The sequence below is a fragment of the Silene latifolia genome, chromosome 2 (assembly GCF_048544455.1).
Source record: "Silene latifolia isolate original U9 population chromosome 2, ASM4854445v1, whole genome shotgun sequence".
Taxonomy (NCBI): domain Eukaryota; kingdom Viridiplantae; phylum Streptophyta; class Magnoliopsida; order Caryophyllales; family Caryophyllaceae; genus Silene; species Silene latifolia.
In genome coordinates this window covers 152987004-153002859 of record NC_133527.1, presented here as the reverse complement: position 1 = coordinate 153002859, position 15856 = coordinate 152987004, and the positions used below count along the sequence as shown (strand labels likewise).

General features: G+C 39.4%; 1 protein-coding gene and 1 long non-coding RNA gene across 2 annotated transcripts; both read right to left on the bottom strand.

Moving 5' to 3' along the window:
• Nucleotides 1–5318: 5318 nt before the first annotated feature.
• LOC141641474 (uncharacterized) lies at nucleotides 5319–6026 on the bottom strand. Its single transcript, XM_074450132.1, has one exon. It carries the CDS (start codon nucleotides 6024–6026, stop codon nucleotides 5319–5321), a length of 708 nt encoding a protein of 235 aa, XP_074306233.1.
• Nucleotides 6027–8113: 2087 nt separating this feature from the next.
• Nucleotides 8114–10454, bottom strand: LOC141630754 (uncharacterized). Its single transcript, XR_012537548.1, has 3 exons — nucleotides 10165–10454; nucleotides 10008–10070; nucleotides 8114–8616 (listed from the first exon to the last, which is right to left on the bottom strand). It is a non-coding gene; the product is annotated as an uncharacterized LOC141630754 (long non-coding RNA).
• Between the last annotated feature and the right edge of the window lie 5402 nt (nucleotides 10455–15856).

Sequence of the window (15856 nt, the reverse complement as noted above, 5' to 3'; positions counted from 1 at the left end):
ACCAAAAGGGCCAATGATGAAATGGGGTAGGCCATTTTTAAGACAATTCGACTCATTCTCCAGTTCCACTGGCTCGTTTGTTATAGAAACCCCGTCCCCGTCCCCATCATTCGTATTTTTCATTTCCAGGGTCTTGATGACCAGTGAAACCAGAGTTCCCAGCTGCTTGAAAAAGAGTTTTTGTACAAGGTTTTTACCTCTAAAAACAGAGTTGTTCCGCAGAAGCCAAATACTATTCAGAGTAGCCAAGAAGTGTATAAGTCCGTAACAGTTCTCCTTTTGGCCCTTAAGGTAGGTAATCCAATTGATAATCCACTCACCTAAATCCAAGTAGTTATTCTGATTCGTTCTGATACCCAGTACCGATCCAAACCAGATCCTTGATGATACATCACAATCCCTGAATAGATGTTCCAATGTTTCAACCTCCCTCAACCCCTTACCACACAGAGTACAAAAAGGATCCCATCCTAGATTTATCTTAATAAATTCACTCCCAACGGGTAGGGACCCAGTGATAATCTTCCATTGCAAAATCTTCCACAGTTGAGGTCCTGGAAGTTTCCAAAGAGTAGTTTTACAGAACCTTTTCTTTTTCAAGTTCAGACTCTCCCTGTCCTTTAAAGTTCCATTATTGTTAAAGAACTCCTCAAAAATCACCCCATATCCACTTTTTACCGTATACCGTCCGTCATTCGAGAAAGGCCAGAAGACTTCATCATGGATCCTAGTGGAAATAAGAGGTGTAGCCAAAATCTTATCCACACTTTCTTGTTTAAAAATTAACCGAACCATCCCCTCATTCCAGCCTCCCCCATTAAAACATAAATCCTTAATGTGCAAGTCTTTCATAAATCCAAACCCCTCTTCCAGCAGTAGATCCACTGGCTCCGGCATACCCCCATCAACCCACCGGGCACTCCAGACATTGAGGTTAGAGTCAATACCAGGCTTCCAGGCAATGTTTTGCAAGACAAAATCTAAGCCATGTAAGATACTTCGTACCCCCCAAGACTTATTTCCCTTATGCCTAATCGGCATTCCTTGCACATAACTTCCCCGACCAAAAATCCTTTCTCGAAAGACACGATAAAAAAGCGACTTGTCCTCATTATTGACTAACCGCCAAGCATGCTTAGCTAGTAAAGCACGGTTCAAACACTCAATATTACGAATACCCAGTCCACCCTCCCTCTTAGGCAGACTACTGAACAGCCTACTACACCAATGAAGAGACCTCCCTACCCTGAAGCCCGCCCACCAAAAATGTGACAACAAGGAGTTAATCTTCTTTGTCACACTTACCGGTATTTTGAACACCGATAGAAAGAAAATAGATAAATTTGATAGGACAGACAGGATCAAGGTTAGCCTCCCAGCCGGTGAAAGGAAAAGACCATTCCAAGATGAAATTCTCTGCAACACATTCTCCACAAGACCCTTAAAGATATCCTTTTTTGATTCTTGAAAATCAGTTGGAAGACCCAAATATCTTCCGAAACCTTTATTCTTCTTAATTCTGAAAGCTTTTAGACACAAACGAACTTGTCTTAACTTGGTATTCGGACTAAAGATAAGACCTGACTTATCATCATTTATCACCTGTCCCGAAGCCGTGCAGTAGTTTTTTAAAATGCGTCTTAGATTAGTAGTTGACCTCCCCTTATCCTCCATAAAAAAGAGCGAGTCATCCGCAAAAAGAAGATGTGTCAAAGGAGTAACTCCTCTACAAATTCTTAGCCCCTTAATCTTCCCTTCCCATTGCGCTTTTTCAATCCTACTTGAAAGAACCTCCATGCATAAAATAAACAGATACGGTGACAGAGGATCTCCTTGTCTTAAGCCACATAGGGGTCTGAACTGTTGAAGCGGGGACCCATTGAACAAAACCTCATAAGAGACCGTAGTAACACAGCTCATTACTAGGGAGATGAAGCTATCTGGAAACCCTATCTTAGATAGAACAGCCTGCAGAAAGTCCCATTTAACCCGATCATACGCCTTACTCATATCTGCCTTAAACGCAATCATACCCCTTTTTCCAGTTTTATGCATATTAATCTTATGAATAGCCTCATGCGCCACCAGAATATTATCCGTAATGCTACGACCTGCTATAAACGCATTCTGGTACTCACCGACAAGATACTTCATCACCTTCTGCATCCTATTTGTAATACATTTTGAGACAATCCGCATGAAGACATTGCAAAGACTAATAGGCCTATAATCTTTTACCTCCTCCGGATTTTCACATTTTGGAATAAGGGCAATGAAGGTCTTATTCATTTCCCGGAGAACCCTCCCAGAATTCAGCGTAGATAAAACCGCTTTAGTGCAGTCCTTCTTTATTATATGCCAACACTTCTGATAGAAGATAGCCGGAATACCATCCGGACCGGGAGATTTTAAAGACCCCATTTGAAACACTGCTTTCCTAACTTCCTTTGCTGTGAAGGGTTTTTTCAAAGCATCCGCATCATCACTGGTCACCCTAGCCCGTAATGAAGATAACATATCCGTGAAACTATCCGTCTCAACGGAGTCTTGTGGTCGGTCAGAAGACGAGTACAAGCTTTTGAAAAAGTTGTTAAAAATATCACTTGCCGCTCCAGCATCGTAACACCATGAGCCATCCTCATTCTTCACTCCCAGAATAAAATTCCTCCCCGCCCTTCCTTTAACCCAATTGAAGAAATATTTCGTGCACGTATCCCCATCCGCCATCCATTTGATTTTTGCTCTTTGTTTCCAAAAGAGAGCTGCGGCAGTCGGAAAATCTCGAACTTCCTCATTGACCCGAGTGTACTCCTCATCATTTCCTTCAGTTATTGCGACCTCCATACCATGTTCAAGTTTCTTATCGAAATCTTCCCATTTCCCATTCCATTCATTCCTTTTATCCAATGTCCACTTTTTAACCATCCCTCGTACCCGTGCTAGTTTCCGAGCAACACAGAAAGTCGGGGAGCCCCTATCCTGTATAAACCATGCTTTTCTTATAGTTTGAATACACTCCGAATACTCCAGAGCCCATGCATCCATACAATAAGGTTTCTTGCTCAGATTTTTTGTAAGGTTAAGATCCACTTCAATTGGAGCATGATCGGATATTTGGATTGGGTAATGCTTTAATCCAGTATCCGGGAACACCGAGAACCAGTTCTTTGAGCCTAGAGCCTTATCAAGACGCTCATAAACTCTACTTTCTCCTTTCCTATTGTTGCACCAAGTAAACCGTGGACCCTTAAAAGGGATGTCCAAAAGCTCATTTCTCAACTTCCAATTATGAAACTCATATGCCCCTGGAATCCGACTTTTATTCATACTAAGCTTATCACATGAGAACTCGACTTGGTTAAAGTCCCCAACAATAAGGTAAGGATACATCAAGCTTTCCGGAACATCTTCTAACTCCACAAAAACCGAATTTCTTGAAGCAAGATCCGGTGCACCATAAAACAAAACAAGGTACCATAAACTCCCATTATATTTTTCAACTAGTAGGACAACAAAATGATTACATAGGTTAACAAGACTCATCTTAGCTTCCCTTTTCCATCCCACCCAAAGACCACCGGATGTCCCACATGCATCAACACCCGTAGCCTCTCCAAAACCTAGCGACCTAAACAAAGGACTTATTGAGCTTACATTACATTTAGTTTCGATAAGAAAAATAAAATCATAACATCTACTACTAATAAGCGCTCTAATCTTAGGAATTGTAGGGGAGAGCGCATTATTTAGTCCCCTACAATTCCAAAACAGTCCACTCATGGTGAAAGAGGAGGTTGTGATGGCCCAACCTCCGCAAAGCCCTTAATCACATTCACAGAAGAGGAGTCACTGGACTCCTCCCACCCATCCTCATCAATTTGCATATGAAAGCCATAGCTCTGTCCCTGTACCCTCTTCAGCATGGATACCTTTTCCCCAACACCCTTTCTTCTTAAGAGATACCAGATACTTCTTTGCCTTGCCTACTGTCTCAACTTCCTCAGAGGGCACCAGGTCATCAGTAACTTGGGTGCAACATTTCCTCTTCCTAGCTCGTCCAATAGCATCCTTGCAACTCTCTCCCAAATCAGCTCTGTGATATGCGTCCATCAAACCCATGCAGCCATCAGAAGAGCTCTGAATAGGTATGGCAGCAATCAACCTTGAGAGGTTTCCAACAGCGGGCACATCAAATAATTTCTCCTCCTTAGTCAGATCAATCACAATCTTCCTTTTACCCGCATCCCCTTCAGACACCCTGTCCTCCATAGCAACCACTGGCAGAGTACATGATGGGCCAGCCAGTAGCTCCTTCTCCTTCTTGAGAATGACACTTGGTGAAATAAGATGCCTCAGATCCTTCCCCCTCCCTCCTGAGAAGGGAGTGGCAGCAGCAGTAGTATAGGAATCCCCTGAGTCCTCAGAAGATGATATTAAAATAGCTTGGCTATTATGAAATTCAGATGATTCTTGTGAGTCAGTATCCCAATTAATACTGCTCAGTGGTGATGATGGTTCCTGTTCAGCAACATCAGTATCAGAGTCACTGATAAAAATAATCTCATTCATAAACTGATCAACCTGAGCTTCAATTTTCTGAGCCAAAATCTGGTCCTGATTTGGTGACTGAACCTGGGGTTGCTGCTGTTCTTGTGTCTGTTGTTGTTGAGCTTGTCCAGAGTTAACATTTACCACCTGAACAGTGGTCCCATCAGGATAATGATAGATGATTGGTAGGCCTTGTGGAGGGGGGTCAAAAGTTTGGTTAACCCCCTTATTATCATCATCCATTCTGGCCCATTCCAGGTCCCCCTCAACCCTATTCAAAATCTCTTCTTGGATACGTTGATCATGATCCAATACCCCACTTAGACTCCCTTGACCCGCATATATCAGGTAGGGATCATTCTGCTGAATTTGGTTAAGAAGTCCCCTCTGCTCAATTGATAACTCCCCCTGCCCAAGAGCACCTTCCTCTCCATTCAGATTACCCACATTTGGATTATGACCCTCATCTAGCCATCCACCAAGGCCAGATGCATTACCAGTCATCCCTTGCCCAGCAGTAACTGTCTCATTACCAGCCACAAAGATCTCAGGTTGTTGTTCTTGTTCCTGTCCCCCCATCTTCACATCCCCTTCCTGATGCCCATTCAAACCCATACCCTGGCCCCCCTGCAGATTCCCAGTCACTGGAGCTTCATTCATGTCCACATCCTCATTTCCATTCTGCTGATTCACCGTATCCCCATGTCCCTCACCTTGACCCACCCGAAATACCACGGGTCCTGCAAAAGGTTGAGCAGTGACAGCAAATTTCATTCCAGGCAACACCCTACCCCCGGTGTCAGTCCTAAATCAAAATCAATAACCCTTTCAGGAGACCTCCCCCTTTGTCCATTATTGCGAAGCCTCCCATTCCTTAGACGAACCCTAGAACTAACAAACCTAGTGGTTGGGGGTGTTGCCCTTAAGTCCATATTAAACATCGTGTGGTTACTTGTTGCCTGAAAGACAACAAATCCTCTCTCCTCCGACCTATCTAACATACCATTAATACTCGACACTATAGTCATGATCCCTTCCCTACACTGAGAACCTTTATGTCCTACTTTCCCACACTTTATGCAGTACTTGAAAATTTCGTCATACTTAAATTGGACCCAAAGTAGGTGCCCTTCTTCCATGGCAAGAAAGAAGCCAGGCATCATAGGCTCATTAAATTTGACACACACCTTTACCCTAAGATAATCATTCTCAGGAATTACTTCAAAGGGCTCAACTGAAAAACGATGGCTAAGAAGCTTACCCGCAACCGCTGCCATATCCATAGTTAGGTACTCAAAGGGCAATCCACATACCCTAACCCAGACTTCAGCAAATGGGAACCTAACAGTTCGTGGAACCGTATCAGGAAACCATCTGGCAAAAACCATAACAGCACCCTCAATACTGGCAGTACTTCTCTCCAGCAGACCTTCCTTATCCTCAGTATCCTCACAATGAAGAACATAGATTTCTCCCATCCTAAAAGCCCTTACCCTAGCCTTAGTACTCCATTTATTACTAATGACATCATTCACTTTCTCAACTTTAAACTATACTAAACTAATCAAATATAACAATAAACTAAACATTACTAATCTAACAAGACACATTAAAAAAACTATACTAAACATGAAATTAAACACGATAAAGTAATAAAGATTTAAACTTTAATTAATCTAATGACTAAACATGAGATGGGTAACACTAAACATACTAACCACTACTCGAATTATAACACAAAGCATGGCAAGAGTAGTAAAGATTGAAACTTAGTAACTAATTGCATAAATAAGTAAAAATAATAACTTGGGACAAAATAAAAGGGAGAGAAATGAGTTACCCAACTTGTAATTAAAGAGGAATGAGATAGGAAATCTTCATACAAATGCTAATTGAAAGGATAAACTAGACTAATCTAAGAACAATAATGTAAAAACTATAATTTTTGTGATTTTTGGACAACACAAGAAACACCTAAATTTAACTCTACTCCTACTCTTCTCTCCTTCTCGTCCTCTGTGTTCTCTGCCCAGAACTCCACTCAAAACAAAATGAGGATGCTTCTTTTATACGCACTACACTCCTCTTTTCTTTTAGTAAAAAAGATCTTGCCTATTGGTTTTTCGGTCCTAGCTACCCAACCCAACTTTCATTTCTTGTCTTATCTTGATCCAATGTTCTTAAATAATGGGCCTTCAAGTGCAAGCCGTTTTGCACCAAACTCCAGTACATAGGTACTAACTCAGCCATCTTGATCCGTTTTCTTTCATTTAGGCTCCTATAAAAATTACACGACGAACCACAGTACCAAATTCTCGGAAAATACAATTATTCGCAATTAAAACAATAAAACTAATAATTATTAATTAATAAATAAAATGAGCTTTTTAACTTTTAAAGCATACGAAATCGATTCAAATATAAGATAAAAGTATGAGTAAAATTGTGAACCTCCGCGATAAAACGGAAAATATAAGTTATAAATTCAAGCGAAAATTAGGAAATTTTCAAAACTTTTAAAATTTAAAGCGCGGGTTCATTAAAACATAAAACACCAACAAAGAATGTGAAAATAAAATTGAATTATACAAACTTGATAGTCAAGGCGAGGGAAAATATATCCCTCGAATGACAAATGATAAAAGGTGAGTCTAACCCCACAAATGCATCTTCACGAACCTGTCATTCATGTAAACATGAAAGCCACGGTCAGTGGGGGAGTAACTCAGGGTTCTCCCAGCCACATTATGTCAAAACGAACATAACAAAGAACATGAACAAATAATCATATCAGATAAGTTATGAGTGAATCGACTTATAACTAAACATGGGATCATACGTGTTTAAACCAACAAGGATAAAAGAAATGATGGAATAAACAAGTAAGGCATAAGCAACAATAAAATAATTGGAGAAGAAAGACAAGGAAACAGACACGACCGCTTAGCCACGAACACGTATTTCAAGGAGATATGACCAAAGTAACCATCCAAATAATGCAAGACATTTACTACTCTTAGACTATAATTTTCCCGGGTAGGACTACGATAATGATACGGTCCTAGTCTAAATCTGCAGATTCTCGGATGTACATCCCGATTCGACGCGCGCCAGCACAGCACGCACCCAAGAACAACACGAAAGTGGCGGAAAGACTAAAATAAGACTCACTTGCCAGCACAGCACAAGTGGCCCAAAACCACACTTGCCAGAATAGCACAAGTAGGTCAAACCCGTACTTGCCAGAACAACACAAGTAGGGCGTAAATGTATGCCAAGCACATACGATGGTAATATGGCATTTCTACAAGAATACGACTCTTACAAGTGTAAGACCAACACAAAGTGCAGACGGAGTATCCGACTCAGAGGCTACCTTTAAAGCATGTCCAAGATACCACACACAAGACTACATCCTAGACTCCAACCTCCTGGTAGGACGACGATCATATCGCAACTAGAGGGCCTATGGCTCACCCCTAGTATCCGATAGGACCAAGACTCAGGGACGGAATTATTAATGTCTTTTTTTTTGGTGAAATGTAAGTATATATATAATCACGTAAAAAAACCATTCCAAATACAAGAGGGTAGCCCACTCAAGATGAGTGGACTAGCCTCCAACTAAAACACGGCCCAAAGCCTTACATCAACCCAAAGGACAACAAAAAGAAATAGAATTATCTTCTACCAACAAAACCGTATCCTCAATTTCCAGCTTCATTCTGCAAAATCCCCAAATCGATTTCACTTCCTATCAATCAACAACTCCAGCCAGCGACGATCTCCGTCCCCAACCTTGTTGATCTTACCTCCTCGCATTCTAGTCTTGAGTTCCTCAATAATATCGTGTGCCACTGCTTTCGGAGTAAGTAATTTTTGTTCAAACTTACTTAGATTCCGTTGACGCCATACATGATACATGGTAGCATTGATAATAGCGTTGATCACATTCTGTTGCAGAGAGGAGCCTTGCATGTTCAGTCTCCAAGCCAAAAGATCCCGAGTAGGGAGATGAATCTGAGCCCAGGTGCTAATGATATCCAGTATAGCTTTGCTATAGTCGCACTGAAAGAAGAGATGGTCATTATTCTCAGTTCCATTTGTAACATTCATAATTATTAATGTCACATTCATACTTATGGCCTGCATCACCATAAGTACGGATGGGAACATCAATCCCGACGATCATATTGTAACTAGAGGGCCTATGGCTCACCTCTGGTATCCGATACGACCAAGACTCTCACAACTGAACAATACAAGACGTTATCAAGGATATGACTCTTACAAGTACATATTTATAATAAATATCTCATACTTGTATTATATTAATAAATATTCCATTTCATAATTTAACATGCGGTTAAATAAAATATAAAAAGTGATAATGAATAATTTACGTTATGTGAAATTTACGGGATAAAATTTGACCAACTCAAAGACTCATTTATGAGCCCATAAAACAAGTCATAAAAACCCAATACTTGAAGTCATAAGAAATCCATCAAGTTAATCATGCAAAGTCCAACCATGTAATCATGTGAAGTCCAACATTTAAAACATAACAAGCCAAAAGAAGGAAGTATGTAAATTCCCCATAAAAATTATAGTGAACCCAATCTATAAAATATAATGAGCGGTAATGAATAAACGTTTCATTTCTCATTCACATGTTACTTGAACAAAGTATAAATAACTGATAACAAATGAATTAACTAATACGGAATACGAGGCAAAACGTAAACAACCCAAAATCCGAACCACCCATAAGCGTATACGAGTCAACAAGGGAAAACTTTGGTCATGATACGAATAAAAAGCATAAACAACCATCATACGCAAAGGATATATATATTTATAGAACTTGAAACGGTAAAACGGGCGCCATTTACTCATACGGACTCCGAATCGAGTGATTCAAGTGGCTAAACCACCTAACTTTTCGATGTCGTTCCATCTGTCGTATTTTCAGTGGCATTGGAGCTCGTCCCGGTCAGGTACGACAGGTATCCAGGCCAACACGGGTGGTTTATGACGGGTTTCTAAGCATGATTAAAACGTTATTCATCCATACAAATGATCCACATTCATACATGTATATACATTTGAGTTGGGCACAAGAAAATTAACTCAAACACATGTAAATCACGCCCCAAAACAGCATTTATACGCCCAACAAGCCATATATAAAAATTTTGAAACGGTCTTAAGATAGATTGTTAAGCATGTAAAAGATGAAATTCACCCAATTAAACTACCTAGTTCATAAATATATTCCACCATGAATCCAAAGTTGCAACCTTTACTCAAATTAAACATGGAAAACATGTATAAAAACGTTTCAACCAACACCACATGAACAATTCGTAAAGACTAACAATTTATATCAACAAGGAACAATACACAACATACAAACACACAAATTGACATAATACCGAGTAACCCATCACCGTTACCTCATTAGCTCTTCAATAAGCATGTTTCCGACCCAAAGCTACTCCGGTTGCCCAAATCCGCAACTTGACACACAAATAAACGAAGTTAACACGGGTACTCATGCCCTAAAGGTCACGATCAGAGGAGAAATATGGAGAAAGTTGAGACCTTTCTTACCTAGAAATATGGAGGACGGAAAGAGGAGAAGATAGATGTGAAAATCACTTGAATCGGATAAAAATTGAGCAAGTTATGGGTGTTTTAGTGGAAGAGGTGTAAGATGCAAAAATGGTGTTTGTGTTTGTGGTGGTGTTGCTGAAATTTGTTGTTAGGTGGAAGAAGATAGGCTTTCAAGCATTTATATGGGTGGAGGGAAGAACATAAGAGAAAGGTCCATAGTTGCCTTAGGCCCAAATTGACATTTTGGGTCGATATTACACTAGAAATACGCCTTAAGCTTACTACAACTCAAGACGGATATTTTTATCAATATTAATATTATTATACATGTAAAGTCGTATTTTATAAAAACGGATTTAAAAATATAAATAAAATAATAAAATGGCTAATTAAATTATAAATGCCAACACGGAAAATTCGTGGATGTTACAAAACTGACCCTAATTTACTACTTATCATATGGACTGATTTGAAGGCCTTGTGGAACCGTGTAAGGCTCTTGTGCAGCTCCCAAAAGTCCCTTGAGCGTTGTTGGATCAAAAGAGGAAAGGTTGAAAACGACATTTAGCTCATTGTTCAAAACCGGGTCCCCTTGTACATTTGCAATGATTCTTCAAATAATTTCTGAATGGTAACTCTTGGAGATAAAAGATCCTACACAAAAACGTCCTAAAATCCCCAAGATAAGAATTACTGAATTAGGACGGTTGGAGCCATGACTTCTTAGACGGTTTTGGAGTTAGACCTCAAATTAGAACGAGGTCCAAAGCCGGGTGAAATATGGGTTTGCACGGTTTGATTCTTTTCAATCTCCCCTTATTGAAAAGGATTTGCCCTCAAATCCTCGAGCTTATCCTCTTCATCTCTTCATAATAAGGACTTAAATCTCCAACATTAAAAGTTCCATGGATACCATACTCTCCGGGAAGGTTTATCTTATATGCATTGGACCCGAACTCCTCAAGGACTTCGAATGGACCATCAGCTCTAGGCATGAGCTTATTCTTCCTTTTTTTCTGGAAATCTTTCGTTTATCAAGTGTATCTAAACATGATCTCCGGGTTCAAAGCTTTTTGTTCCCTTAGCACCCTTGGACTTGGCCTTATGAGCCTCATTAACCTTCTCAATTTGCTTCTTGACTTGTTCATGGACATGGAGCATTTGTTCAACTCTTTTTTAGCATCATAATCAATTGTGTTCCTCTTGATGGGTGCCAAATCAGTAGGCATCATAGGATTCACGCTATAGACCACTTCAAAGGGAGACTTGCCCGTGGTTGTGGAGGGTGCTTGGTTGAAGGCAAACTCGGCTTGAGCTAGCTTGAGGTCCCAATCTTTTAATGACTTAGCAACCGTGCATTTAAGGATCCTCCCAAAGGCCTTGTTGGTAACTTCCATTTGCCCATCAGTTTGAGGGTGATGGGAGGTACTAAATAAGAGCCTTGTCTTGGGTAGCTTCCATAAGGTCCTCCAAAAATGACTCATGAACTTTGAATTCCTATCCGAGATAATGGACTTAGGAATACCATGGAGCTTGACCACTTCTTTGAAATAGAGCTCAGCCACAATAGTTGCATCTTCAGTTTTCATACAAGCAATAAAATGTGCCATCTTGCTAAACCTATTGGTTCGTCGGTTTTGTTACTCGTCGTCAAAAGTTACCTAGATCAAAACAATATTTATAACTTCACAAACTACTCTACTTTTAGTAAAGAGGTAAGTAAAGGTCGGATCCCAAGGGACGGATATTGATGTAGGATTTTCGATTGCAAATGGTCGTGTCTAAGGGTGTCACAATTTGGGTTGAGGTAGGAGATCAACTAAACTAAATAACAATGCAAACAAAATAATGAAAACAAGCAAGATGATTAAATGAGATGTAAACAATTGATTAAAAGCACTAGGGTGTCATGGGTTCATAAGGGATTCATGGGATTTGATCATACAAACATGTTCTCTACTAGATGCAAGCGATTATTGTTGTGATGGGATCTAGTTAGTGTATATCTTACAATCCCTATGAAGGTTTGGATCCCAGAGCCGAATCAATTAGATTGTACAACACCTACAAGTCAACTTAATCCTCCCTATCCAACTATATGTATGGTCTAATGAGACTCGAGTTGGTTTATGTCTTACAAGTCTCATTGAAAAGGTAAGTGATGGGTAAAAAATGCAAGGATTCATAGGCTCGCATTTCATCAAACATAACATGTGCATAAGTTGAAATCACAACAAGCAAGCAAATTAATTATGAAAACATATTAGATTAAGCATGAATCAATCCTCATATTGGTTTCCCCTAATTCCCCATTAACCCTAGTTAAGGAAACTACTCACTCATTATCAAGTTTAACATGCTAACAAGGTTGTCAATCATACTAACAAGGCAAAACATGATGAATAAATGAAGATGATTAACAATAATTAAAAAGGATTAAGAGAGAATTATACCTAAAGATGATTCCCAATAATAATGCAAAGAAAAATAAAAGTACTTGATGATTGATGGAAGGTTGTCAATCCTCCAAATAAACCCAAATAATCTTCTAATTACCCAAAACAAATGATGAACAATATAGAAATTAAGTAAAGATTAAGAAATGAGATTTGTATTAATGCTAAATTAAGAGTTGATTACAAGATTCAGATGAGATTAAGAATGCATAAGAAGAACATGATAATCCAATTAGTACAATGGGGGTATTTATACTAAGGATTAGGTACATAAATTAGGGTTACTAAGGGCTTAAATGACGATTAAGACCCTTAAGAAAAGTTGAGGAAGTGCTCCTCTCAAAGGAGATGCGCATATCCGTTTTCATAGTCTTCAAGAAATACGCTCGTCCCGAGTGGCTTGGCTGAGGGACGGTTTGTACTGGAGAGGAATATGAGTGGATTGGGGGTCGGGACGCTTGGATCACAAGGCCTAATGACGAGCGTCTTGAGCATAGGACGCTCGGACTGTAGCAGGGCGACGCTCGTCCTGGGCACTGCGACGCTCGGATTGCTGGGCAGTCACTTCTCTTCTTTTCTTTCTTCAACAATCCTCAAGGATCTTGTTGGAGATGCAAGGATCCTTTCACCATTGCCCAATCTACTTTATTATCTACATAGGCCTTCTAGCATTGTCTTCCCTTTGATGCTTGGCCGTTGAATTCGATCAATTTAGCTCCGTTTTGCCATGAAAATGCAAGGTTCTTACTCCTTTCCTACCAAGGGATCAAAACCTCAAAGAATATGAAAAAACGAAAAACTAAAGATTGTAAATGACCCAATTATGCACTAAAAAGCATAGGAACGAGGCTAATTCGGGTACTAAATATGCTTAAATATGAGTCACATCAAATATCCCCAAACCGAACCTTTGCTCGTCCCGAGTAAAGAGGTGACAAAAATTAGGACCCTTATTCAAACTAACCTACTAATATAGCCGATGTGAGACAATTAGCGAGTCTCACTCCGCCCCTTCAACTCACAACAAGACAACCATGAGGTAGGATGCCTTCTTGCAAGGCAAGGTGGGGCTTGCCAAAATGGCGACACATCCAAGCATTTAAGCACACAAGATCAAGTAATGGATGCATCTACAAAAGAATAGTCACTTTCCTTATCTAAGTGGCGGAAATTATTTAAAGGGGAAGCAATTCAAGGGTACACATTCCATCATAGATACGGTTTCTTCAAACTACTAAGCTTAGAAGGATACCAATAAATCACCTCCAAGTTGTGTCAAGCTAGGGTACCTTTGTCCTCAATCTTTAAATGCTTTTGTCAAGAGTAGACTCCCTATGGTATTAGAAACACTGGAGGATCACGGAATTCCCCTTCTTGCCTAGACAAGAAGAAGGGTCGTCCCCTCTCTACCATGCACAAAAGTGGATACGATGGAAAAGGGATCAATAGTATTTGAGTTTCATTTGGGAGTTTGCTTTTGTTATTGTTTTTCCCCCGAATTTCTTGTGGTATTTGACATTTTGAGAACACTTTCTTTTTGTCATTTCTTTTGATATTTGGCATTTTCAGCACTTGACAATTTTTTAACTTTTTGTATTTTCTTTTGAACATTTTCAAAGTCACCCCATATGTAGTGAGGGTGCTTATATTTGAAGCTTTAGGAGTCTATTTTTGTTACTCCTCTTTTCATTTGATGCAATTTGCAAACTTTTTCTTTTCTTTTTATTTCTTGAACTCAAATTTTGAACAATTTTTGTGCCCATTCCCTTTGATGACAAAATGTGGTAGAACGTGGATGATGGTTGCATGGTTTCAAGGGTCACCTTGGAATAAACGGTAGCCAAGGAGTTATCACACCACAAGGTACTCTTGACTAGGGCGTTTTACAAGTATTCTAACAAGCAAAGTCTTAAGAAGAAAAAGTATCTACAAGGGCCTTATATACACTTGTCAAGCTTCCCAAATAGATGCTTTCACAAAAATTTTCCTAACATGCAACTACATGCCATGATGCAACTAACATATATACAACCTAATGCATATGCTTCTACCAACTAGTATGCCAAATAATCTAGATGCAATCCTAAATTCACATTGTTTATACCGCATCAATCAAAATAAAGCCACATAGTCATTATCATAAAGAGGAAAAAGGAGATTGGAAAGATCATACCATGCGGTCTTCAATATCCTCATGTCTCGGATGTGGCGTAGTCGATCAATGTGACAAAGGATAAACAAACACAATATATACAAACAATATATACAAGACTACACTACAAAGGAAATGAACATGTTTTTGGATTTTTGAATTTTTCAAATTTTTATGGATTTTGTTTTAATAAAATTAAAAGACATGTTTTTGTGTTTTTCAAAAATTTTCAATTTTTATCATTTTTGTTTAAAAAGTCAAGTTAGAATTTCTCATCCCCACACTAGTATGGGCATTGTCCTCAATGGCCAATACAATGGGAAATTATGCAATTTATATAAAAATGCATGATTTCTAAGCTAAATACAAACTATATGACATATAAACAAGAGTGAATGCAAACTAAGCTATGCTATATGATGCATGATTTTTGTTATGTTTGGAGAGCATAATTTAGATTAGCTCCCAATGCATATGCATAAACTTCGCTAAACCAAAATAGACACTATTTCTAATGTCAAAAATTGGGGGAGTTCATGCATAAGGATGCTATGCATGAAACTACATTTGCCATTTTGAATTTTGAATGTGGGAACAATTAAATTAGCACCTTTAATATTGTCAAGGTGGGATAGTAGTCCTTCACTTTTACAAGGACACCACAAGGTGGGAACAATAAATTGTGAAATAAAACATGAAATTATTGTCATGAAAAAGAAAGAAATGAGGGGAAAGAAAAAGAAACTTCACTTTGGCCTTGATGGGTGCCTCGCGCCCGCTCCATCTAGCTCATGAAGTGTTCTTCAAAGGTCGTCATCATCCCCTCCCAAATCATTATCCCAAGCTTCCCTCGATGCATCGCTTCCATGGAAATCCATAAAATCATCCTCTTCGCTATCTGGCTCCACCATATCTCCACCATTTGAGTTTTCACTCCCTTCACCTCATTGACCATGGGCTCCCTCATTAGCTTTCTCCGAATTTGGGAAAAGAATATGCATTTGAGCCCAAGAGGGGAGCATTCCCTCTTCACTAATGATTCCTTGCCGAGCCATTTGGTGAAATTGTGGATACAAGGCAT